The sequence below is a fragment of the Hypomesus nipponensis genome, chromosome 21 (genome assembly GCF_054491055.1).
Source record: "Hypomesus nipponensis isolate SF chromosome 21, ASM5449105v1, whole genome shotgun sequence".
Lineage (NCBI taxonomy): Eukaryota > Metazoa > Chordata > Actinopteri > Osmeriformes > Osmeridae > Hypomesus > Hypomesus nipponensis.
In genome coordinates this window covers 11,133,230-11,160,557 of record NC_140381.1, presented here as the reverse complement: position 1 = coordinate 11,160,557, position 27,328 = coordinate 11,133,230, and the positions used below count along the sequence as shown (strand labels likewise).

The 27,328-nt window shown below is 39.6% G+C and overlaps 3 protein-coding genes across 4 annotated transcripts in view; 2 read left to right on the top strand and 1 right to left on the bottom strand.

Annotated features, from left to right (window-relative positions):
- The window catches only part of kcnh1b (potassium voltage-gated channel, subfamily H (eag-related), member 1b), a 40,033-nt gene extending 29,442 nt beyond the window's left edge, over positions 1-10,591 (bottom strand). Inside the window, exons 1-7 of one of the 2 annotated variants that reach the window (XM_084685279.1) lie at positions 10,018-10,591; positions 7,725-7,848; positions 7,119-7,225; positions 6,869-6,997; positions 6,553-6,671; positions 5,132-5,524; positions 892-1,321 (exon numbers count right to left, since the gene is read on the bottom strand). In XM_084685279.1, coding sequence (XP_084541405.1) covers positions 892-1,321; positions 5,132-5,524; positions 6,553-6,671; positions 6,869-6,997; positions 7,119-7,225; positions 7,725-7,848; positions 10,018-10,090 — 1,375 coding nt within the window. In that variant the 5' untranslated portion in view covers positions 10,091-10,591. The remainder of the gene's footprint in view (positions 1-891; positions 1,322-5,131; positions 5,525-6,552; positions 6,672-6,868; positions 6,998-7,118; positions 7,226-7,724; positions 7,849-10,017) is intronic. The other variant, XM_084685280.1, reaches the window with a different exon arrangement.
- Positions 10,592-11,611: 1,020 nt separating this feature from the next.
- On the top strand, positions 11,612-19,956 carry rcor3 (REST corepressor 3). The gene is made up of 12 exons (XM_084685413.1): positions 11,612-12,095; positions 12,196-12,252; positions 12,677-12,754; positions 12,852-12,904; positions 13,062-13,223; positions 13,515-13,639; positions 13,748-13,826; positions 14,172-14,390; positions 14,599-14,676; positions 14,982-15,039; positions 15,324-15,568; positions 17,496-19,956. Exons 1-12 carry the CDS (start codon positions 11,972-11,974, stop codon positions 17,868-17,870), a joined length of 1,653 nt encoding a protein of 550 aa, XP_084541539.1. The 5' UTR covers positions 11,612-11,971; the 3' UTR covers positions 17,871-19,956.
- A 467-nt stretch (positions 19,957-20,423) lies between these two features.
- On the top strand, positions 20,424-26,913 carry traf5 (Tnf receptor-associated factor 5). The gene is made up of 11 exons (XM_084685412.1): positions 20,424-20,585; positions 21,432-21,681; positions 21,937-21,997; positions 22,101-22,202; positions 22,374-22,538; positions 22,831-22,908; positions 23,347-23,421; positions 23,954-24,046; positions 24,804-24,944; positions 25,265-25,436; positions 25,753-26,913. The coding sequence occupies exons 2-11, from the start codon at positions 21,455-21,457 to the stop codon at positions 26,334-26,336; spliced, it is 1,698 nt and encodes a 565-aa protein (XP_084541538.1). The 5' UTR covers positions 20,424-20,585; positions 21,432-21,454; the 3' UTR covers positions 26,337-26,913.
- Positions 26,914-27,328: the final 415 nt, after the last annotated feature.

Sequence of the window (27,328 nt, the reverse complement as noted above, 5' to 3'; positions counted from 1 at the left end):
TTAGAGGTTGCTGTCAGTTGTACAGTGTTTTCAGTGGTCTGGTGGTGTTGCAACCATGACATACACTTCTGGTGTTGGCTAGCAAAGCATTCGGGGAATGTTAACCTTACTGAAAATATTCCCCACTGCTATGTCATGTCATTGTGACATGAGATGCTGAAAGAGTGTGGGAAGCTAAATCTGTGCTGTCATGCTCGCACTCACAAACTGTCAAAATGTCAGCCTCGAATTACAAACAGGTATTCTAAACGCCCGGGCTAACTCTTGCTCTTGAGTATGTAGACCATCTGACCAGAACATGTCTCTGTATAAAGCAATCCCAACTTTTCTAACTTTCAGGCTTGGTTGCAATTGATAATGCGATTTAGATTATAAATCCAAAATAGGATTCTAGAAAAAGTGTCCAAAGACAAAACTGAAAAAACTGTCGACCCAACTCCAGTAGAAAGAGGAGTCCTTTTTACATAAAAAATTTTAAGTAGCCAGCTCCAAAATAAATGAGTGCTTATACATAACAAGTCCTCAGCTGGCAGCAAAACACAATTATACTAAACTATAGTGATTGTCATATTCATAATTATATAATTATAATTCCAAACGTGTTTCATTTAACTTGCTCTGATTTGAGTGTGTAATTACTTTTCACACTGTTAACTATCAACATTCTACTCATGGTATTAGTCAGGCCAAGGCAAGGCACAGCTGTAATATGAGACATTAGTAGTAACAAGTACTTGAAAAACTGTTTACAATATACTGCTGCAGTACACAAAAAATGTTCCTTGTTTAAAACCACTTATCAGTAAATACATATGTGCTTGGATTCAGTTCATTCTGCGTTTTGATGAAAAGGGGCTCATCAATCATACAGTGAAACACCAGTCAACTCACATCCAATCATCATCATCGCCACAGCGAAGATCTTCTCTCCATCTGTGGTAGGAGCGATGTTCCCAAAACCGATACTCGTCAAGCTGGTCATTGTGAAGTAAAGGGACGTTATGTACACCGAGTCCTTGCTGGGCCCGCCCTCCCATCTCCCCAAGCCGGTGGCGTTGAAGCGATACGGCGTCCCCGCAGACTCCCCCAACTGGTAGAGCCAGCTGTCCACCCGCACGCTGTTGGTGTCCTCGTCGATGACCTCGTAGTCTCCGATGCTGTACCAGATGCAGGCCAGCCAGTGGGCCGCCAGGCCGAACACGCAAACCAGCAGGACCAGGACAGCGGCCCCGTACTCGATGTAGTGGTCCAGCTTGCGAGCCACACGGCCCAGCCGCAGTAGTCGGACCACTTTGAGGGAGCTGAAGAGACTGCTGATACCCTGAGAGAGATGGAGAAAGAAGGTTCAGGGTAGGTCAGGGATAGCGGACTGAGATGAGAGGCTGTTGAGTTTGTACTTTCACACAAACACAAAGCCATTAGCCAACAGCCTACCTAACCTATTTAAATACGATTATGTACTACATACGATTATAACTCTGGTTTTCCACTGAATGAATAAGACTGATGTTTCCATTCATGTGTATTATTATTTTTACCCTGAATAATCAATAGAAAGCTACAGAACTAAGAAACAATATTGTGTAACTCCTCTTGCATTATAACACGGTGAAACATGAAAGCTTTCAATCTGAATATGTTAGGAGAAGGCACCATATCTTAATAGTGCCAAGAATCTCTGTCTGCCAATTTTTTGAATGGGATTTTAGGGCAGCAGGTTTCCCACGATTATCTCCAGAACCAGACACTCTGCAAAGTTCATATATTGCAGGTGTCCTTTTTAGAATCCAATGGAGTGTAGTTCCATTGACGTTGTTTGATGTGGGTTAGACATGTCAAACATTAGACATGTTTGACATGTCACAAAAATAAAATACCGCCATTTTCGCAATGTATCTTTTTCAGCCATGCGAAATCTTAGCCTTACACTAGGCTATATGATTCACAAAGGGCTTGGACTAATGTGCACCAGAAGTAAGAGGCTGTATGATAACTAAAATGAAAAGTGTTTCTTTAATGGACTAATGTGATTAACAAAGGCTTTTGCTTTTGCAATTAAATGAAACTAAGTGCTTAATGCACCGGAGTTCGTAGTAAGGAAAACAGGGACATTTTGTTTTGCTATTTACAAGCAAGTTCACGTTTACAACCAATATGCCCAGGTTAGCAGTGTTGACTTCTAGCATAACATCAGTTGCTTTTTAACCTTTGTGCTGCCTTCGGGTCACAATGACCCGAAGGCAGCACAAATGACCCATCGTTGTGCTGCAATAACTTTACCCAATGCAAAAACTAATAAAAAGCATTTTCTTTTAACCTTCGCTCTGTGGGGGGTGTGAGACAGACCGACGGTTAAAAGAAAATGCTTCAATTTATTGTAAAATGAGGTAAAGTTGTCGCAACATAACACGAAGATAACACAAGGGTTAAAGAGGTTTCTTTATGGATGAAATGCTGGCCAGCTAACAGGATGGCAATATAAAGTGGATACTTTCAGTATATATCAGTGCATTTTCTTACATAAATTAATGTGTTTATGTTAAAACTGCATGCACATTGCAAATGTGCACACCAAATCAACTATGATGTATAATCACCATCTGCATCATAGACATGGGCACTATTATACCACTATAGCCTCCTTGGACAGTTTCGAGGCATGGATATAGGGATACACAAACAGGCATACGACAGGGACGATGTTTGTACGAATTTAGTCTCCTCTGTCAGTTGTCGTGTCTTTATTTATGCAAATTCAATACAGAAAATACTATTTTGCAGAATTGCATAGCACAAAGAAAAAATACAAACGTATGACATTCAAAACTCCTTGTTAGCCTTCTATTGTCTGAAATGCCATTTTCTTCAAAGACACAATCACGGCCACATTACTAAACGTGTCCCTCCATTGCAGAATCAACCGCTAGACAAATAAAGGATCTATAAAACATTTACCATTGCGTGTGTGGAACACTCAGAGAGAAAGAGTTTCAATATTCATGTTGCTTCCCCCCAAAGCTCATTTACATTTACCAGAGGTAGACACATGACAGAATGCTGTGTGAATTTAGTATTCTTGCTAGCATCTGTGTGGGATGACTCTTCTCTTTTTAAGTTCATACATCAACTACTGCATTTTTCTCACTTTGCTTTTTGAGTGTTCACTCCAGTTGTGACACATCCATAATGGATGTGTATTTTTCTCACCAGTTGGCAAATATAAAGGGCCAAAAAAACAAGAGAACAAGTTCCCTATTTTGGCTCCATGGAATGATGTAATCTTAGACAAACTGTGTTGAAATCAGGAAGAGCGAAGGAAGGAAGGGGAAAAAAGAAGGAAAAAAGGGAATATACAACAATCTACAGTAAGCTTTCATTCATGGCACTGCCTTGATAGGGTAGTTAAATTGTGTTGACAAATTCGGCCAAGGCACAGCACCCACAGGCTTTGTGGGAGCTCCCTGTGGGGGTGCTATAATCTTTTTCTTGACACACCCTTTTCCTCAGGCCCGGGGACATCATCAGACAAACAACAACAGATCTGGAGAGGCTTCTGAGCTTGCTTTTGTTTTCTTTCGGAAATGACACGAGTTAACAATACAGTTAACCTTCTACAGATTTGATTATTCCTTACAATTTGCATTGACCTTAATTTGCTTACCTTACCAGTGCAAAAGCTTTCTTTATATGCTTACTGTGTTTGTGTGTGGGTCTTTGATAGTATCACTTACCATATCTATTGATTTACACTCCAGTGAGGTTCAAAATAATCTGGACAATCTTCAAAAAGCCCCTTGCAGAATCACTTACAGCCGTACAATGTCACTAAGAGGCTTGCAAAAAGAACCTACTGTAGGATTTTTTTTATACCTCAAATAATATCTGTATGCTGTTATTATTCATATTCACTCCGAATATGTATATGTACACTCACGGCGTATTTATCATGTAACAAACTATTTGAGGGGGTTTCCTTTAACCTACAAGCCTTCACAGTATTTTGGAATTTGGCAGCCCCACTCTGTCATCGCACTTTTCCACAGTAATCAACTGTTAGGGGATTACTTTTTTATCCACTATAGAGAACATATTTGTACCAAGACTATTGTACTAGCTTGTGGTTTTTGTTTGAAACACAATATGCAGATTCCAAATTCACAGTGTCTAGTTTATGCGTAATTTGGATAGAACACCACAGGCCCACAGCTTTTTATAATGCTTGGTGACCACATCGAGATTCTGATGAGTGCACAGTGGCCATTGTCTTCAAAATTCATGAGACACAATGACAAATAAGCACACACCTAATGTGATGCATTTTAATGCATAACAAAGATGCCACATTTACATAGCGAGACATACTGTAGAGTATGCTGCATGACGACCTCTGTAGTGGAGCAGAGCACTCAGTCTCATTATTCAAGTAGCCTAAAAGCATGTCACACAGTCCCTTCCTCTGAGGAAGACTGAATCCCAGGCATGAGGAATCCCGACTTGCAGATTCAGACCAACTCTCTCGCTTTGCATTTCATAACCATCCCAGATGAAGTATCCCTTGCGCTAAACTGACAGACGAGGAGAGCTGAAAAATAGAGATTACCGCACAAGCTCACTAACTGCTGAACAGCGGCTTGCTTCAGCAGCCAAACGCAAAGGAGACACATTTCCAATGACATGATGAGGGGTTGGTATAACGGCTGGCTGAGCTTGAACTGAAGAGATTTTCTGCAGTAGCTAATGTTCCTTCTGCTGCATTTCACACGTGTTTGATACATAACAAATGCATTAACCGGTATACAAAGTACTGACGTGCTATATACTATATATATAATGTATATTGTAGATGGCAAAATCATTCAAAACCTGTTGAATAATCTGTCCAATAAGTCATCCATTGTACTGAATATTGATTCACATCTGTGCTTGTCCAAGGATGAATAACATAGTACATCTTATAGTCTTCTATCCTACCTTATTGTAATGCAAAATGTGTAGACCCAAGACTTAAGTCAAGCACTTAGTTTGTGATGAAGAATCAGTGTCAAGTCCCTTGTGCTTTCATGTATCTAATTTGACTAGTGTCTTTGACTGGGGTAGACCCACTAAAGAAAATAAAGCAAGGAGATCTTACCTCATCAACATTCTCAAAGGCATTGATGACGTCATAAGGCAGGCAGGAGAGCAAGTCGATTACGAACCACGTTTTGACATAGTTCATTCGGATCAGCTTTGGGTCAGAGATGACTTCTCCCGCCGGCCCCACGAACGTTGTATGGAAATTGAGCACAATGTCAACGAGAAAGATGACGTCCACGATGCTGTCCACCACCAGCCACGTAACATTGTTCTGCTTGGTCTTGAAAGACACATTGTAGGGCACCATGATGGCGGTGTAGAAGGTGAGGATGAGGATGACCCAGTCCCATGTGGTCTTGAAGAGGCAGTAGTGGAGGATGATGTGGGGAGGGGTTTTGGGGGTTTCCTGCTTGTACTGAGGAAGGATGTCTGAGCCCAGCTGTAGTACCTGCAGGGGGGCAATTTATTGAGATGTCACAAACCAGTTAGCCAGTGTGTTTACTCTTAGGTTAGAGCAAACAAAGTCTTCACCACTAATAACCGCTAGGCTGTTTGTTAGATAAATTGATGTGCACTGCTGCCAGTGTGAGAGTAATTTTCCATCTATTATGTGACAGTTTGTGTGAGAGGAGCAGCAGGTACATGTTCCCCCAGACATTGCACACAAATAGTAAACTTTATTTGAGCAACAAGGGCTTTGGCATGACATGCCAATCTGGTTGGTTAACTCTAGAAAAAAGATTTATACTCCCCCCCAGCCCACAACAACCAGATAGAGTAACTGGCTCAGAGCCAACACTCGTGTGAGAATTGTAAAGTGTCTGAGATCCCTTCATCTCACATACGAATGTGATAACCTCTCTTCTCAAATTGCCCACAGGTCTGAAAATAGATTCCCTGTTTCCCTACTAATTAGCAAATAAACAAAAGGTAGACATTTTGTGTCAGATAATCCAGCAAACACAGCTCACCGTTGCTTTGGTAAACAGAGAGCCGAGCTATCAGAGCCTCTAAACCTACTGTCCAATTCTCTTTCAGGAAATAATAAGTAACACACTTTCCCTGTGCACACTCAAACATGCACAATCAAACATGCTTTATTTTCAGTCAAAAGGAAATTTCCACCACTTTTTAGATGAGACTACTCTTACCAGAAGCATAGATATGTAAGGATTTTAGTTTCAGTGTACAACTTTTACACATTTACAGGCGCATAGTAGACATCTGAATCAATGTCTACAGTTGCAGTTACCCAGATGTATAAGGTTTCACTGATGCTTGGAGATAATGAAGGGATACTTTACATTTTTGTTCAAGGCAAGAAATGAGTATACTACTAGCTCGACAACACACACTTCATTCGACTGGAACAGATGTGTCCTGGTTTTTGAGACTACCTCCTCCAGTGAGCGGGCTAGCAGACATTCTTTATTCTAAGCAGAGTGCTCGTCATTCGATCGAGGGCCAACACCTTACCTCAGCCAGTCGAGAGTGCTTGTGGACATTCTCGCCCTTGTGGACCGTTGGCGCCAGCTGCTGCAGCACTCCTCTGCTGCTCGTCAGCGCTCGTGTCAGGCGAGCAAATTTACCCCACCCTGAATATGAAAAACACACCAAATAGGAAGCATCCTTATAAATGTCCGTCAACAAAATGTATGGTTTACTATAACCACAAAAAATGTTCTGACAACTGCAATAGCACATAAATACTTGGACAACGTCTTACACAGGGAATTGTTTACTCTCATTTCCAGAGCATTTCCTTTTAAGCTGCAAACTCATCTCAACAAACCTTTGGAGGAGTCATCTTCAATGGGCTGCTTAAACGCAGTGATGTCACTAAAGGTGCACAGGAACAAAACCACTTTATCTTGCTCGTTCCTTATTGGAGCGATCTTGACAAAAAACCACACAGGCATACCTGTAACACACAAATACTTAATGCACACCCATTCTACTTCACATCAATATATGTAATTTGGTAATCACTAGTACAGGATATCAACCTTCATCCAGTTAGTGAATTCCAAAGAAATACTTACGATTCTTCTTATACATTAGAATTTCAAAGGAGTTCATCTCATAATTCTCGAAGGTCTGTCGCACCTTCCCACTGGTGTCTTTGTCTGTGAGCTCCCCATACATGAAACTGAATAGAGACAGGGTTAAAAATACATTTAGTTTGAGGCTTTAAGATACATTTGTTCTTCTCCTCAACAACAAAGGCCTTCTTTCCAAAAAACACTGGACAGAATTACTGTATAAACAAATGTCACTTTCAATGTGCGCTGTACAAAATGTAACGTTCCACATGGGAGCAGAAAGGCTTGGTGGAATTGCTTCTGCTACAGAACCGTATGTGAAGATTTTCTTGGACACTTCTAGATTAGTTGACTTTTGAACATGAGCTAATGTGCATTTGAATGAGATGGCAAATATGTCACATTTCTTTGCATATTACTATATTATTACAAATATATCACATTTATTTGTGATAAAATTAGTTAAATGTTTCCCAAATGTGTATTGAAAAATATATTTACAAGTTTTTGCACCTTTGAGAGGTTCATATCCTTGACCCATAACAGTTGGTGAAAAGCAATGTTATGAATTTAGCTGAATCTATTTAGACTGCAGCTCTGAGGTACCTGCAGGTGCTACTCTTCTGCATAACCTCGGCACGATGGTATCCAGACAGCTTACAGAAGCCATCGTTGCTGTACACAATGGGCCAGTCCACAATCTGGGCATTACCAAGAACAAAGTTTGTATCTGCCCAAGAGGGAAAGAAAGTTAATAACTGTTCAGAAATGAACAGACACAAAGTATATTCACACAAATCATTAAAATATTGCTACAACTGTACTATGTAACATATAGTGTGTTTTACACGTAGGCCAGTATGAATTCTTTAAACCGAGCATATGACATCTTGCTAAACAGGTGTTTAGGAGGACCAAACTGAGTGCTACCATCAGTCAAGATAAATGTGAGTTTGAGATACAGCATGTATGCGCTATGACGAAAGTGTAACAAAAAAAGACAATAGAGCTATTGAGTGGAGAAAGGATTAGTGTTTTGTGCTTATCAAACATTGGTGAGAACATGGATATTTTGGATACTATTGGCTACTGCAGAACTGCACTCATTCATAAAGAAACATTCTTAGACATTCTTAGAGTTTGTAAAGTGAAAAAACTAAACAAGAAATGCTGAATCATCACACGATATAAACATGGTTTAAGTTGTCCCAATTTAAAAGGAGGCTATTAACTCAGAATAATTAGATATTTAAATGATTTAAAGGCATTTTATGGTATTTATTAATAATCATAAATAATCTGGTTTACGTAACAAGTAGTAGGTTTCACTAGATCCCTCTGCAACTAAATTATATTATTAAATTAACTAGGTTGCTAGATGTGTTGTCCATATTTGGTTCACATACCTAAAAAGGATAAAGGCCACAGGGGTAATAGATAATTAATTTTGTACCTACAATATAGTTTAGGTATAAACCAAAAGTATAGTAGATTTTTAATTCCATAGCCCCCTTCCCCTCTTCCTCAAAAAGCTTCTGCATTTTGCCAGGCCATCTTTGTGAATAAGAATGTTGTTCTTAATGATTCTGCCTGGTTAAATAAAATAAATAAAATAGTTTAATGTGATATCTTTCATCCACTGAGCCATACTCATCTCCACCTGAGCTATTGTGTTAGACATCGAAACCCATTACTATTGTCACAGTTCATATACAATGGATGTAAATGTCACATCTCACACAGTTATACTCAACTGGGATGGAGAGAGTAAACAACAAAGACCAACATGGCACCACTGCAGTCAATGGGACTTTGGGTCAATACTGTACAGTGCATAATGCTTCACAAGACCAACATCATGACTTAATAATATGTAATACTGTTGTGGGGAAACTGGGTGTTTATCACTAACAAACACAACACAAGACGGGTTAATTCCTATACTTGGCAACGGATACTACCACAGATACAAAATTATAATGGCAAGCTACACAACATTACATTCATCTTTGATGGCTAGAATGGTTATTTTCTGTGACATTCAATATGTATAGAATATAGTGTAAAGGTTTGCATTGTTGATCTCAGCTTGTTTAAAAATTGCATTATATATCAAAAGAGTAATATATTAAATGGAAAAGGAAGCTATTGGAGTTGGAGAATTTCAAAATGAAAGGCTCTTAACTACAATGTTAAGCCTATGATAAGAGAAGATAAATGTAATTCAGACACAGGGAATGGGAGTCAAACACAAACAAGTCCAGGGTGGTGGGTAAGGATCATGGAAGGGACATGACACCACTTTAAAATATTGGTTATACCTGTATGTCTATGTGATAATGTCCAAACTGAAAAGTTGAAAAGAAATGTGGTTAAAGCCAAGGGAGCCAAAAGACAGTGTTGACAGATATATCTATCCACCTAAAACCACATGTGTCCTAGTGGTCACTTTAATGTAGTCAACATCACAAAATACTGTCCAATGTTCAGTGTCTGACAAGCCCCCAAACGGCATTATGCTGTAATTTAACCAATGTAGTAGCCTATAATATGAAGTCATTATAATTTTAATATGGACCAAGCAGGAAATGCAGTGGTAAATCTGTAGAGGGAGTTATATATTGTGGCATAGCTTACTATGACACATACAGCTAGGTTTACACGAGTTGTTTGATAAACATGTCCGTGAGGTAGGAAATAAACGTCACGAGTCAACTCAAGAAATGCACTCTCTCGAAAATATTGATTCTCTCATTGTTTGGTATTATTCTGTAGTATATTTAAATAGGCGGTTTAGCATCTGTCGAGCAGGTGTCCCTATTGGTCTGGTGACAATGTGTGTTCAAATGATCGGCATCTTCCACATTGTCTGACAAAAATTGGTTTTGTATATCCTTACCGTTAGACCGTCTAACAATATTTTCGAGAAAAGTGTTTTGAGGGGCCACAAGTCCTCGCCGTCCACCTGCCATCCCGACTCGTCATTCAACGCCGGCCAGACAACGTTTAGAGTATGAGAATGCCAGAAGTATCCACAGGACGATACCTCTTTTCAGAGCTCTTGACTGCTGCTTTCATGGTCTTCTTTCGACTTGGATATGAGAGACAAATCTCTTACCTCACGTCGCCCAAGGCTCATTTCGTGACGATGCTCCCCCTATTGAAGGTGGGAAGTATGCTTAGCCAGTATTACCTGAGTGTCTCGCATCCTTGGTCATCATGGGTACCTCGTACCCTCCCTTCCCTTGCTATTTTCCCACGGCTAGTTTCAGCATCCATCTGGTGGCGACTGAGGGAGGTACACTAATGAGATATGAGTAGGCTACTTAGCCTGTAACTATTGCCTTACTGTCCACTGTGATCGGTTTGCAAAAACTGCACACTTGATTCGCGATATTTCGTTGTTGCGTGCCTTAATATGATTTGGGGGTCAGAATAATTTTTTACGTTGAACGGTGATGATCACTGTAAAAAACAATATTTACTGCATGATTTCCAATATCAAGGGCATTTTATATTATCAGAAGGGCAGGCAATGCGCGCGCACATATTATGCGGGCAAAAAAAGTCGTACACGTGGGTTTTGGATTTACGAACATGGCTATGAAGAATTCCACAAATATTTGAACTCTTGTCTCCTCTTCTAACAAATAACTCAGCTTTACATTGTTATAACAGTATTGAATCTGTTATCATCTTAAAAAATAAATTATGCTCGCATAATATTCAAACTACGAATGAACCCCATCAAACTATGTGACATACAGCATAAAAACCTCAGTTATTTATATTTGATAATTAGTTGATGTTGGACTTAAAATATAGTTGCACTCAGTAGTAGCCTTTATGTTTCCACAAATTTTACAACTATTTATTTGCCGCAGCAGATCGTAGCCTATCTGATTGTGGGCTACGTGTGCTTGCTGTGGAAGTCCACATCATAAACAATGCAGCATATTAACTTTGAAAAAATACGGACATCTTTTAAACTTGCGCATACCAATAAACATTTATTTTCATGACTAGTAAACATCATTTACTGCTAAATTAATATGCCGGTCTACCGTGCAATCAATGACACACTTTGACAAAAAATAAATAAGTAAATAAGACACTTGACCTCTCTCTGCACTAAGGTCTGACATTTGATTGTGGTGTTTGTCTCCATCTGCTGGCAAACCAAAGGTAGTAAATCGTCTGATAAGTCTACAACACAAATTTTGGGGGGAAATATATATAGGCTCTGATGCTATGTAGCCAAAATCTTATTAGAGAAAATACAATCAACATGTCAGATGTGTTACATTTCAGTAACATTTATAAGCAAATGTTGCCAATGAAAGGTCTGTTAAAAGCCCCAAACAAGACAAAATTGAATGGACGTTATATTAGAACGATATATTTAAGGAAAGTTCATTTCATGTTTTGTTGCACACAATAGCCAAATGTTAACCAATAATTGTAACAACTCATATTTCTGCCGGAACGAGCGTAAACAAACTCCATTTTCAGAGGCGCACGAAGGAGTCGCTGTGGTTTCACTGGAGCTAGTGCGTAAAGTTCTTCCGCTAGAACAACTAGGTCCCGAGGAAAATGAAACAACTATTTCTGAAAAGTTGTAAGGACATTTTTATTAATTACAGTATTCAATATGACTCATTTGAGAATGATGAATACTAAGGTTTTAAAATGTACGCGTAAATTATAATGCTAAAACGTGATGGATTAATACAGGACCGTGGCACAATGACACAGCTGCGTAGGGAGTTATAGGAAAAAGGCAGACTGAAAATTGGACATTGCATGCATATGTTTATACTACAGTTTAAGAGACGCTCAAAATATTTAGAAAAATGCCAGGAATGATGGATAAAGGGTCGGAATACTTGGGCAAAGGTCGCTCGAATGGAACGAAAAGTCCGTCGAATGCATCGAATGGGCATTTTTCTGATGAGAGTGGCAGTGACGACGAGCACGGTATAGCCTCGAACACTTTCCCATTGTAGATGTATATATTTGTACTGGAAACGTTTTATATATATGTATTACATTGTTGAATTCATGTCCACCTCAACAGATGTCGGAATGCGCGTGGGAACCGATTATCAAGCCAATATTCCAGAATATGATCCAGGTGAGGTTACGCTTGATCTACTGACTGTAGCTGTGGTAGCCTCGGTACAGTCTTTCACGAGATGGTTATTATAATATATTTCATTTTTTGTAGCTTATGTCGGATCATGTTTTCATTAGGATAATAAACCACATCATATTAGTATGTAGTGACAGCAAATTCTAAAAACAATCGACGCGTTCAATGATCGGCTTATGTAGGCTACCTGTACCGAGGCTATAGTGGCCACTTTATTGACATGACTGTAGCTCGACTTCCCCTCCCTGCGGCAGACTACAGTATACCCGACAACTTTTGCGCGCTCAATTAAAACAGTTCTATATTATGTGAAGTTAATGTTGCTCTTTGACCTATAATATTATACCAAATCATTTACTCTTAGACTTTAGTCCTATTTTTGATAATGATATACATTTTACTTTAGGCACTACAAAGTACACTGATAAAGATAACGGGGGAATGCTGGTATGGTCTCCATATCATGCAATTGTGGACTCCAAACGTAAGTATATGTAAAGAACAGTGAATTGTTCTATAATCCTACACTAATTTGGTCATTTGGTTTGAAGAAATGCAAACAAGTAATCTCTCTTTAACAGTGGATGAATATATTGCCATTGCAAAAGAGAAGCATGGATATAATGTTGAGCAGGTATGTCAGATTGTGTATGTTTTCTACGAACATTTAATATTAGAATACACATTCAAATTGCAATATTATAATTCTTGTTGTTTGTACAGCATAGATTTAGAAAAATATTTATTTGTTCCAAAAACTAATTGCAAAGCTTTTGCATCTTTATACACAGGCACTTGGAATGCTCTTCTGGCATAAGCACAACATTGAAAAGTCTCTTGCAGACTTGCCCAATTTCACCCCCTTCCCCGATGAGTGGACAGTTGAAGATAAAGTTCTGTTCGAGCAAGCCTTTAGCTTCCACGGAAAAAGCTTTCATAGGATTCAACAAATGGTAACTTACTGTACCCACACAACATTCTACTGACACCATTTTGACCAAAGAATGTACAAGTACATTAGTTTGTGGGAGTAGCTGTAGTTGCCAAAAGCAAATTTAAGAACCCATGAGCATGAGATGACCATTTTCTGAATGAATATATAATTGCAATATTGGTTTGAAAAGAATGCATATCGTCATTATCAATGCTCCTTACATCAACAATTACTTAGAAAAACTGTGAATATACTAAGCTGTAATTCTAACACACTAAACATTTGACAGTAAGTCTTTCATTTGTTGCAGTTACCGGACAAATCCATATCCAGTCTTGTGAAGTATTACTACTCTTGGAAGAAGACCCGGTCCAGGACCAGCTTAATGGATCGCCAGGCAAGAAAGCTAGCAAACAGAAACAATCAAGATGAGAGGTACAGTTAGTTAGCATGTGTATGTATATATTTTTTAAATAATGGTGTAGTTTTACATATAATGATAGCCTGAATTAATCATTGGTGTCATATAATGTTTATATTTAGCGATGAGGAGATGGAGGAAGCCAACCCCGTGGAAGCAAATGATAGCGATTATGACCCAACTAAAGAAACAAAGAAAGAGGTAAAATATATATATATATATTTTTTTTTTTAAAGGTCATGATTGGCTTGTTAATAGGGAGATACCTGCATAGTTGTGATGTTAGCTTACTATTATATACTATGACATTATACCAGGGCATATGAAGGACAACTTTCCAATGATGGCTGAGGAAGTACAGTATGCACAGTACTGAGTATTGGGTCTTAAGTACCCTCCTTGGGGCACTTTTTCAATACTCTCAACTTTCAACATGGTCAATTCACAACTGCAATAGAACATCTAATGCCATATGTCAATGCATGCTCATGAACTTGTAACCACCCCCCCCACACACACACACACCACCACTACCACCACCACCAGAGCCACTCAGAGCCCCAGACACTGAGTTCCAAGATAGGGATTGGCCGGCGGGAGCACCAAACTTTGCAGCACCGCCACCACTCGCAACGGTCCAAGTGCCGCCCGCCCAAAGGCATGTACCTGACCCAGGAGGACGTGGTGGCAGTGTCCTGCAGCTCCAGTGCTGCCAACACGGTCCTCCGGCAGCTAGACATGGAGCTGGTGTCACTTAAGAGACAGGTGAGGGCATCGGATTCATACCAATGTTTTTTCCCCAATTATTATTATTTTTTATATATTTGACTAAATCTATTGTTATATGTCTTAAGTGTTGTACGAACATAAAATGCTGTGAAGTTGTGATGCTGGATATGTTTTATGTCTGTTAAGGACTATAGTGTAAAACTTTCGACGTTTATCCATGTATGACTGTTTGTGGCTCCCACAGGTTCAAAATGCAAAGCAGCTGAACAGTGGTCTGAAACACAGGATGGAAGCAGGTATTGATGACCTCAGGTTGCCAGAGGTAAGTCAAAGCGGGCTGCGTTCTACTGCATATTTGAATACTGAAAGCAGCAGTAGATATGGATTATACTTATCCTGTCACATTGGCCTACCACAAGAGCTCAACATTGTTGTTACTTAGAGAACAGCTACAGAAGTTAGCTCATACTCATTCCAGGAGTCATACTCATTCCAGGAGAAAGGTGCCACTGTACTGTGCAACAAAAACACTCATGGACATTGTCTCACATTGTTTCACATGCTACCTTGTAAACTGCACATTCGACAACAACTCTTAAACGTCAAATAACTTTTCTCTTGTTCTAGTGCAATCAGAAAGTCAACGCCCGCTGGACAACTGATGAACAGCTTTTGGCCGTTCAAGGTAAATGCAGCTATCAGTAGTCTAACCTAGGCTTTATTCTTATTCATATTTATGTTCTAATTCAACAGGAAGGTGTGTTGAGCAATTGTAGTTACTTGTAAGCCTTGTAAGCTGTGCTTCTAGAGAGGGAAAGGTATCCCGCATAGTAACAGTGCCTATGCAGTCTTAGATAAGATATTACTTATATCAATATGGATAAAAAAACATGCTGGATTTTCTAGGCAACGCATAAGCCTACAGTCAATTACGGCCATATGTTTAGTATGTAATACCACTTCCACCAGGGGTTCGGAAATACGGCAAAGACTTCCAGGCCATTGCAGACGTTATCGGTAATAAGACCGTGGGACAGGTAAAGAACTTCTTTGTGAACTACCGTCGTCGCTTTAACCTGGAGGAAGTACTGCAAGAGTGGGAGGCAGAGCAGGGAACTCGTCCTCCCAATGGCGATGCTGCCACATCTGGCGAGGAGGGGAAGACCAGCTCCAACACTCCTTCTGGGAAGAGTACGGATGAAGAAGAGGAGGAGGTGATAAAGTGTTCTCTTTTTAATGTTACAAATAGCTAACTTTTACTGTGTCAGTGTACTTTGCTCTCCTGAGTTGGCCCACAAGGTCTTTTTCTCCAAGTTCAAACGGTAGTAATTCAGTCAAGACATTCGCTTGATTAGACGAGCATTTATTGATATCCATATATATGGAAATATGTTCGACTTTTGCGGAGTTGATGTATCTAGGGGAAACACTCTCTGCCTCTAGCATTAGCAAGAAACATACAAAGAATATAAGCAAATCGAGAAATAATCCCCCCTGATGGATAGTAACATACAGACAACACAGAGGAGATGGGGATGGTGGAGGGTGGCAGCAGCACAATAATACAACAACCGGGAGTGAGTGTAGGAGTATCCTTGCAGCATTATAATGCCACCTCATCGGACGTGGCCCAATGGGTTTGAAGCAGGCTGACACGGGTGTAGTTAATGAGTGTAAGGAGGACACTGCCCGAGTGCAATGCCTGAATCAGGCTTCGCTCATCAGGTTACAGGGCCAAGTTAGAGAAAGAGAATGATGTAAAACATTCATCTAAGTACATGGAATCCTAGGTAGCTTCCTAAAATTACACCCCCCCCCCAAAAACAAATTTTGTATAAAAAAAAAAAGATATATTTGTGTTAGGGTTGATATGACCCGAGATGAAACTGATAGGGGCTGTATCAGTCCTTGTGAGGTCCCTGTGTCTATTATTCATTTGAATTTGTGTATGTTTGTATTATATGGCTGTTGGAAAGAGCAGTAACTCAATGATTTTGTAACCAAAATATCCCACCCCTTCCCTTCAAAGACAGTCCTCCAAAACACCTGCATGTGCTCCCTGACTACTGCCAGGAGGTTGGTAGGCAGACAGACAAGTAGCCCGTCCAATCATTGCACTCGGTCTTAATGCCGTCCAATCATCAGTGCCAGTCCGACCTTAATGATTGGTCGTGTTAATTACAGTCCTGCAATGCCCACAGAAATATATTTTAGTTTAACCTGAAGCAAAAATGTATACAACTCCATTTTCACGGAGACTGACACAGGGAACGCCCTCTCCGATGTGGAACGCCCTCTCCGAGCCCCTCGGAGAGCTCGTCGTGCATCTCCTGATTTTCCCGACTCGTCCGAATTTTATGGATACCTCTTAGCTGTGATTGGTCTGCTAATGACATCATTTCCGAACTCCATCATTTCCATTTCATTCACAATACCGCCATTTTTAAAACCCAAACACAATCAAAGAAGATTGAGAACAGCATTTAAGAGCGCCTGGTTGAAGAGGTCCGGAGGTATGAGAACCTCTACAACCCATCTTTGAGGGCATACAGAGATGTGCTGATGAACAATCGACGACTTCCACACACAAATACGTCATGGGGCAGGCTTCTCTAAAGTTCAAAAACGTTGCTTCACCTACTGCTCTGGCGGTGAATGGTTTTTGCACCCACAGACTTCGGAGTACTATAAATTCAAAAGAGTAAATATAATCCGTTTGTCTTCCTGTCCGTATCGGAGTCGGAATAGTATAAATTTCGCTTTACTTGCGTTGTACCCAATCTGTTACACTCTCCTAAGAATAATCACAACTTGTGTTGTCTTCTTAAATGTACATGTATGTGTATCTATGTATTATGTGAATTAGTATGTGTATCAAAGTGATGATTAAAACTGCAAATACAAACATTATCAAATTGTTTGCAGTTTTAAGAGCATGGTTTTCTAAACCATATCTAGGATTACTAGATAGCTATGCAATTTCACAAGTGTTCAAAGGGTGAAGGCAGAGTTTGTATAATGTGGACATGAAACTATGACCAGATATGAGTTTTAACTAGATAATTTTAAGACATTTTAAGACAGATGGTTAATTGCACCTTGATGTACAATGTTCAAAAAACAAACTCCTCTCTCTTCCAGGGTCAGGTGATGCCCTCTTCAGGCCCCTCCCCTGTAGCCCCATCATCAGTGACAGCTCAGACACTGGTGACCTCCACAGCCTCACTCAACCAGCCCCCGCCGCTCCTGCGGCCCTCGCTTCCGGCAACCCCAGCCCTCCACAGGCAGCCCCCACCTCTCCAGCAGCAGGCCCGCTTCCTCCAGCCCAGGCCCACCCTCAATCAGCCTCCCCCCCTTATCCGGCCCTCCAACCCCTTGCCCCCACGCCTGAACCCACGACCAGCAGCACCGGCACCCCCTACCACATTAGTGGGAACAAGCCCAGGCTCTGCCCAACAGCCGCCTAATTTGGTGGGTATCCAGTCGGAGGCCACCTCCTCATCATCGCTTCACTGAACATGCTGTAGATTTTTCAAGTGAAGAGTGTGAAGTCACCCGTCATAGATAGTTTTTTTTGTGGGGGAGGCCAATGATTTGTTATGCTGGCAGCGGTCAGGGAAGGACTGGGGGGAAAAAGTGGCCCGGAAATTACTGTCACTGACCGGCCCACTCAGTACACGGCGCACGGTCCACTCAAAACACGGCGCGTTGCCCACTCAAAGCATCGCACATATCAACCAGTCATTGGCCTACTTGGAAAAATACCCATGCACTTACCATTATTTTGGATGATTACAAAGAAATTACATCATATATGTTTAATTTCTTATGTTGAATTTCCGAAGTCCTTGAGAACACATTTCAGAAGAGACTTAAGAAATTTTTCAAAAAACAGGCACCATGAGTTTTAAATACAGATCGCGACCAGGAGTATAAAGCTCCATCAGCAATTGTGTAGAATTAAGGTCTTAGAGCAATTTATACATGTTCAAGCTGTGTAATATGGATAATAGTAGGAGGTGTTGTCGATGTCAGAGGGAGGGCCAGTTAGTGATGGCAGTGGGCTGGTATTTGGGACCATCCCAACCACGTTGGCCCACCGGGGATTCTCCCGGTATCCCCGATGGCCAGTCCGCCCCTGGCAGCGGCTATAAGGAGAATATTAAGGTGAATATTAATGAGATGTAAAAACCGTGTGGGATAATTATGTATAGTAGGTTAGCCATCCTGTCTCTGCAATGTTTTATTTATAAAAAAATTATGTGTTTGCATGTACAGTAAGACATTTAAGAGTTAAATTGTACTCTAACGCTGACTAAACTCAATGGATTTGCAAATTGCAAATGGTAAATACATTAAATATGTAATTGAAGGCACTAAGAAGGTGTAATTATCACAAACAAATTTTCTCAACAGTCGAAAATGTCAACACTCTTGCGCTTGTTTCTTTTATTATTACACTGATACTTTTTTTTTTAACTAATTTTGTGTCTTATCCCATTATTTATTTTTCTACTTGGTGCTATGAACTCCACTGGTTCTTGCCTGTGTTCAGTGTAATAAACATGTGTAAGTGCTCTTATGCTTACTTCTCTTGTGAGAATTAGTATTATTACATAAATTAAAACTCAATGAAACATGGATTAAAAACCACAACGTTACTATACTTAAGATGTTTTATATTGATGTATTAATAAGCTATGATGTCACTGTCACTATTGTCTGTCTTTCTCAACAGTGAGACACATTTTCCAGAAATTAGATTAAATATGATATTCAATTAAAACAGTCAAGATTGTATGCAGACATTGTAGATTGCAAGTGGTTACCAAATGTGTATTATTGTGTCAATACATGTTGTCCCCCATGTTCTTACGTGTGACAAGATAAATGGCAACTTAGGTTGATACTTTTTGAGCCACCTGTTCCATTAATTGTAAGAAGGAATACTTTTATTTTACAAGGAACCAGGATTATTTTTTGTTATTCTTTACCATGTAGTTAATGGTGTCATGCATTAGGAATATATATTCCTTTAGACATTTTTAAGGAATATGAAGTCTCATAACAATCTGTACACGATAACTCAGGTGGCTTATGAAATTTAGTCAGTCCATGATCAGTAACCAAATGACAGAGCAAATATTCAAAATTGTTCATGACCATCTTATTTATTTTTAACTGAGCACATAAAACTACCTGATGTGATTGAAAGTGTACGCTAAAACACTATAATATTCCCTGAAAGAAATATGCTGATGTGGTTCAATACAATTTACAGTATACTCAAATATTTTGATCAAACATTATTATTTATTTTTTTATTCATAAAGAAAAAACGCAATCTACTTCTGTCAGCATTTTGCATTGATATCTGGATGGCATTGAAATAACTCACTTTTGCCTGTCTTTTTTGTTTGTCATCATCACTTAATCCTAAATGTCTTGCATGTAACAGGCCTACAACTTTCAGGTTAATCACCATGTCCAAAAATAGATGGTAGGTTGTCATTTTCTTGTGTTCTCATATTGATCCATAACTGCAAGCCCTGAATAAAATATATTGTAGAACTATATGGAAGCTACAGTATAATCTAATATCGCTAGAGCCAATTCAGTAGTCTTTATTTTCTACCACTGTATCTTTAATCTTTGACAAAATTAACCATGGCCAAGAGTGAAAATATACAATGAACAATATACAATGTCCACAATTTCATATAAGCCTTCTTGCAAATATATATTTTTGATTAAGAATGTGGCAATGGAAATAATGGTGGTGGATATAAAGTAGGCTAGTCTATAAGCTGTGGTTATCAATTAAACCGCTTTCAAATTACAAATCAACGGTGTACCAGACGAAACCCTACAATTGTTTACTGTGTCATAATCAAATGCATATAAATGCATGTAGGATACTCTGGGCCTTCAATTCAATGGTATTGAACCAACCTGGTTTGCAGACTGAAATCGCTGGCAGACGTTACAACAGCACGCGTCAGTAGTTAACGGGCTGTATGCTACCTAAGTTTTAATTGGTGTAAACTTCACCCACAATTTCAACTTCCTGAAACTTTTTCCGCTCAAATACTGACACTGGCGTTATGCCGAGCTGTGATGCTGGACAAAAAAGGACTCACAAATATGTTCTGGCCATTAATTTACATCATTAGTGATCTGTGAAATATATTAGCAAAGAGCACACACGGGAATTCCGCGTACTGAAACAAGGTAAGAATGTAAGAATGTAATCTGCAGACAGCAGCGTGCCTCACGTTGTATGTAAAGCGAAAGCAAATATAGCCTGAACATTGACATTGGATTTATTGAATTTTCTCTTGAGATACGTCCTCGGTTGTTTTAACTTCTCATTAAAAAAGTGTGATATTGGTAGGCTATTTAAATCAGGATCTTCATCTAATGCAATCGTTTCATTGCCTGCAGCAAGCACCCTACTGCAATGGGGATTCCCCGGCGTAAGGACGCAACACACTCTTGAGCTTAAACAATGTTCACAGCACAAATATTGTTAAAAGTCTTCATGTCTACATGTGTCTGATAGTAAAACCCGACTACAATTGTGGGCATTGTCACAATTCAAGTGCCGCTTTTCCTTAATTTACAATTACAAAAAATGTGTGTAAGAGTTGCCCCTTGTTGACCACTGTATTGCAGTAGCACAGGGGGATTTCTGAAAAGCGCAAGAGCTTTAGGCATACTGTACAGTACGTTGAACGGTAGACTACAGCGTAAAATAATCGAGAAGCTTCACTTCTGACGGTATTTAATGGATTCAAATTTAAATTGGTAATTCGATTTTACAGTTTGGCTCCACTTAATGTTTTGTGGTCCACATCTGGGGGCTTGGGGGGGTGGGGGGTTGACCCCCCTGATTAAGAGTTGGACCCCCCCCCCCAAAAGAGGTAAAAACAACAGGTCGGGGGGTCGATAAATTTTTGTTCTTACTTGTAATCGTAAATATTACTTAACAACCTGGAGAAGAAGTTGTCATTGTATAATTCGCACTCTGTCAAGTGAATTGGGCCCATGCATTCCACCAACCTGCTATCTTGTCAGTCTGTCTAGATCGAACATAGAAAATGACCACAGAGGAAAGTGATTGCTGCGGCCTATGGGAACTCTCCCGGCAGAATTCGGGAGCGACAGGGTCCTGGGAATCTGACCTGGGTCCAGTTCAGCACACTTTGAAATTTGTGAAGAACCTGGAGGAGCAGTATGTGTGTCCTGTCTGCAAGGGTGTAGTCTTCAACCCGCATCAGTCTGGCTGTGGTCACATCTTCTGCTACCACTGCATTCAAGGGATACTGTAAGGTTCAGCTCTTCATTAAATGAATACCTAATCAGGTGCTTGCTCTCAGCAAGGCACACTATTGTTAACTCATGTATATATCTTTCTATATTTCTTACCATTATTATTTAAAATATATTGTACCCTCTCTAGTTACTCTGTAATTGCTGTTCAAGTAGGGCATAAATGGCATTAGTTAGTGTTGTTGGTCAATATACTGAATGTTGGCTGAATTCTAGCACTGAACAAGGAATATACTGTTTTTATTTTCAGGGAGGGTTCTGGATTGAATCCAGTCTGCCCTTTGGATGGAAGTTTGATTAAATCTAATGAGGTGAGAAATTATATAGCAATGTAAAAGTGTAGTCAGATATATTGGATAAAATGTTATTCAACATGTAATGGCTTTGTTTTTTTATGTATTGCTGTCTGTATAGGTTTTCCAAGACAATTGCTGCAAAAGGGAAATATCAAATTTAGAAGTCTACTGCACAAACTCCCCTAACTGCTCTTGTAGAATTACCTTATGTCGATTGCAAGTAAGTCCTCATACACTGGGATTTTGTTAGCTATATTTAAAATATATATTTCATTCTAGAGCATTCTTGTCATGCCAAATGAATACATGGCAAAGGCATGTTAAAGAGTGACAATTTAAAAGTGAGCCAAAGTCACACTATGACTTCCTCTCCTACTTGTATTTCCCGCAGGAACACCTCAAAGCTTGTCAGTACGAGTTGCTGCAATGTTCCAATACAGGTTGCTCTGAGGTCATGCAGCGGCGGGACCTCCAAGAACACCTTAGGATCAGCTGCACACATCGCATGGAATCTTGTCAACACTGCAAAAAGCCATACATGTTCTGTGAACTCAAGGTGAGAACTAGAGAATTGGGTATAAAGCCTCAATGGAGGTATTGACATTATCAATAATCCATAAAGTATGCTTTGTAGTAACAATGATTGTGGCAATTATCCATTCAATATCAAGATCATTTCATCTTTAAGTAATTCTAGCTGTGTTTAAGAGCAAGATACACATACTCCAATAGACTTGAATAGAAAATGTCTAGCCAGTCTACTGCTTTTACATTATGTAAAATACCTCCTCCAGTGCTATTCTGAAGAAACAGGCCTCTTCTTACTTCTTCTACTAATAATTAAACAGGACCATGAGATGACCACGTGCCTGGAGGTAGAAATTGAGTGTCCCAACAAATGCTACCAGAAGATTAAAAGATGCAAGGTAAGTATTCGGTAATCGGGCTATTAATCAGAAGGTTTACGGCTCGATTCCCGGCCGTGCAAATTACGTTGTGTCCTTGGGCAAGGCACTCACCCAACTTGCCTCGGCGGAATGTCCTGTACTTACTGTAAGTCGCTCTGGGTAAGAGCGTCTGCTAAATGAAAAAAAAATTAAAAAAACAATTACTGTACACATACAGTATTAAGAGTTACTGCCTCTGACGCAAGATGTTTGTACTATCCAAAAACTCCAATATACATGTTTTAAATGGCAAACTTAATCTTAAGTAAAGCAGTACTCAACAAAAGTGAAGTGGACAGGTCCACTTAGAGCCACCATGTACCTTATTGTACATTGTTTTAGCAACTTTTGTTATCTCTCAACTGTTATTTTCCGTATTATCTAATCATTTGAATCTTATTTTGTTTTATTTGAAAGGTCACAGAGCACATTGATGAGTGTCCAGAGGTGGAGACAGACTGTGTTTATGCGAAATTTGGCTGCTCAGTTCGGGTTGGTTGACATAAGATACATTATTTATTGTAGATTGAAATAAGATTTTGTACATTAAAACAACTTGTTGATCTGACAACAGTAAGACCAACAAGGCGCACAAACGTTGTTGAATGTCGATAAGCAAATTCGGTAGTGTAATTTGTCTAAGTAATGTGGTACACATAGTCTGTGGGCAAATTACACTGTTGTTGTGAACACAACTTTTATGTTGCTTTGTGTGTGTTGCCTGTGTAATTGGTGTCATCACAACACATGTAAAACCAGCTTTGCCACCTGGTTTAAAATCCTATGATTTGTTTTACTGTAATGGTTCTTGTTTTGTGTCAGCTTGTTGTACTAGGGTTTAAATCTTGAAAATAATGCTGATTACTTTTCACTAGCACAAATGTCTTGTTTTCTGCATTTAAAGAAATCTGTGAGACAAGACATGCTAACTGACATTCAAAAATGTTATCGTTGTACTGTATAACAATTGTTGTGACATTAGGGTATTCTAGATAAAACAGAAATTGCTTCTGTGTTTGTGCAGGACAAGAGAGCTGAAGTTCGAGCCCATGAGGAAACGGCCCGTAATCACCATGTGCTTCTCGTTTTGGAAAGCAATACCAAATTAGAAAAACAAGTAAGATTCCAGTTTTAGTGTGGCGGGAAGGAATTTTAAGGCCTAAAGCACTAGTATAATTTACCAATCAACAAAGTAACCAAGATGTTTAGAAACTATACAGCCGAGTATACCAATTGTAACATATATTTGAGGGACATTCAAGTTGTTGTTTTTATGTTGCTTTGTGACAATAATACCTGGTAAAGAACCAATGTTAAAGGATGAAATCCAGGAAATAACATATTTTTCGGAAATATAGCCGCGGCTTGTACCCTACAGTTTTGTTGTGGTTGTATGGCTTATATTCCGAAGCGGCGTATAGCCTGGTTTTAGAACAAAAAAGTGGTTTAGCCACAAAGACCTCTACAGACCGTTCAGCTAATTTAATGCTCAACACTTGAACGGGGGCTTATTACTTGAAAGAGCAAGACTTGTAAGATCGCCTATACTCGTGCATTGCTTGGTATCATTGTTCCGTATCAAGTGCGGCATATATTCCAGTGCGGTTTATACTCCGATTTCCAAACACAAAGCTCCCATTCTGGTGGAGTGTGGTTTATAGAAAATGGGGCTTATTTTCTGATAAATACGATATAAAGGATACTGACACAACTAAGAAATGCTCTTAGAATGGACATTTGAAAATCTGTTTTTTTTTATTATGTGTTTCAGAAATGTTACCTCTCTAATTGATTGCCCAGCACCATGGATTTTATATAAATTTGATCTCAAATTTGATTTCCTCTATCGGTTTGACCTTTTCTCTCCATGCAAGATGGAAGTCGTCCAACAGGAGGTGCTGTTTAGGAACCAGGTGCTCCAGGAAAACAGCCAGATTGTCAGCAGTCTGGAGAAAGAGGTTAGGCCTCTGGCCCAGCATGTTGGCAGGTGCGACCAGACCCTGACTGCAGTGCAGGTAAAGATCTAACCCAGGGGTCGGGAACCTTTTTGACTAAGAGAGCCATGAAAGCAAAACGTTTGGAAATGTATTTCAGTGAGAGCCATATAATATATTTTAAAAGTGAATTCAACTAAATGTCAGTATAATAAGCCTTTGAATGTATTCTTTTAAAATTTAAAAGAGGGTTAGATTCTAACCCATCACTTCCGCAATACAAAACCAAATGGTCTATTGATGCTTTGTATGGACATTCATTTAGCAAGTTTGTGAGCTCAAAAACAATAGCCCTCACGCAGTGGAAGAATTAACCTTCTTTCAAAAAACGTTTCCTTCAGAGATCTCTGAACGAGCAAAGGGACCACATCTCCAGTGTCAGACTCCAGCTTCAGGAGCTGTCCAGGATGTTCAGCCCTGGCATGGCCCAGGAAGGCCTGAGTTATCTGAAAACCTCTCTGGACTCACTGAAACAGCAGGTGTCCACCACCGAAGGCCTCAAAGACCACCTGGGTAAGTTGAAATAGTAGTAATCTCGTTCACGCACAAAGGCTTTGGGGTTTTGGGAGAAGAGGCCTAGTGTTTTTATGGCACCAAAAATATCAACATGAATGATCCCAACAAGACTTAGCCATCTTATAGTCAGCAGCTAAACTCTATCAAACATTTGCAAGGATGACAATTTTGATTGGTATCCCGTAACAAGCAGATGGCAAGGTTGCAAACGGAAATGGCTACTGCTGGATGACTTGTTTAACTAAAACATGACTATCAAGAAGAGTCTTAACCTTAAGTTAAGTCTTAAATACCAGTCTCTGCTCTCATACAGTGGCTCTGGAGGAGAACTACAAGCGTCATTCTCGCCTCCTGGACATTCACACAGCTCAGCTTGAACGCAATGAAGAACGCTTCAAGGAACTCGAGTCCACCTCATACGACGGGAAACTCATCTGGAAGATCCGTGACTACCGCAAGAAGAAGTCTGGAGTCCAGGGCCTCCAACCATGCTTTTGTAGTGTGCCGTTCCATACTGGCCGTTGTGGCTACAAAATGGCTGTCAAAGCCTACCTGAACGGGGATGGGGATGGTAAAGGCAGTCATTTGTCCCTCTACGTGGTCCTCATGCGGAGCGACTTTGACCCACTCCTTCAATGGCCCTTCCGACAGACCGTTTCCCTTTCGGTCTTGGACCAGAGTGGGGCCAACAACCACTACACTCACAATTTACGGCCTGACCCAGCCTGTAACAGCTTCCAGCGCCCCAGCTCAGATGTCGCTGCCAACGTTGCCTCAGGCTTCCCGCGCTTTATCTCACACGCCCAGCTGGAGGCACCCAAAACCGCAGTCTACATCAGAGAAAACACACTCTTTGTAAAGGTCAAAGTTGATACAACAGGTTTAGATGACTTGTAGATCTATTTGGTCAGACCTACTTCATTTTGCTCAATTATGCTTTTTCTGGGGGCAAACTAACTCTGTGAAGAATCTTAAAAAGGGAATTACTGATGTGTGTACATGTTTTTATTTAGTAATTTTACTGAACTTAGCTATTTATCCTGTCAGCCAGACTGAAGATTTTAAAGGAACATGCATGTTATTTGACAGGATAACTCAGGGATTTGAATGTTAAGTATTAAAAAAGTGAATTGAGTTTATAAAACTTTTTTTTCTTTCTCAAATGTAGTAAATGCTTCACTTCCTGCTACTCTTAATTTTTACTAAGAGAGGATACGTTCGTTCCTTCAATGCTTTAAAGATCACAAAACTTTGGTTTACTTGTTTTCTTAGTGAGTCATTACATTTTCCACTGGTCTGGTGACTTGTTCACTGGCTGCTCTAGCTTGAAAAACAATATTACGTTCTCCAAAGGTTATTTCAGCTGAAACAAGTCATATACATTAGTCAAGTGTGTATGACTTGACATACAAAAAAAATATGCTGGTTTGTGGTGAACATGATTTTTAAGCAATGTTTTTCTTTAACAATAAAAATACTGATTTAGTAAAGTGTTTTTATTATTTTGTCAAAACTCACTTTGACCTTACTTTGACCATTCTTGCTCTGCTTTAACCCATAGTCAAATAACTGTAATTCTATTGGCATTATTTGGTTCATGCTAATACATTGTTCAGTTTCCCATCTTCCTTTAAACCATAGGGGAATTAGTTTTGGTTGTTTGGACAATATTTGATTTAATATTGATTGATTTAGTACTGTCAAACCTTTGGATGTATTGGTTGCTATCAAGATGTGAAGTTTATTTAGGCAAATATGACAAAAATAGATTCTCAACAACATTGCCCATACCATCTTTCAGTAAAAAAAGATTTATTATTTTCATTTTGAGCGGTCACCATCATGATGTCCAATCCATTTTTCTCAGTGCTACTGTATAGTGTACATTA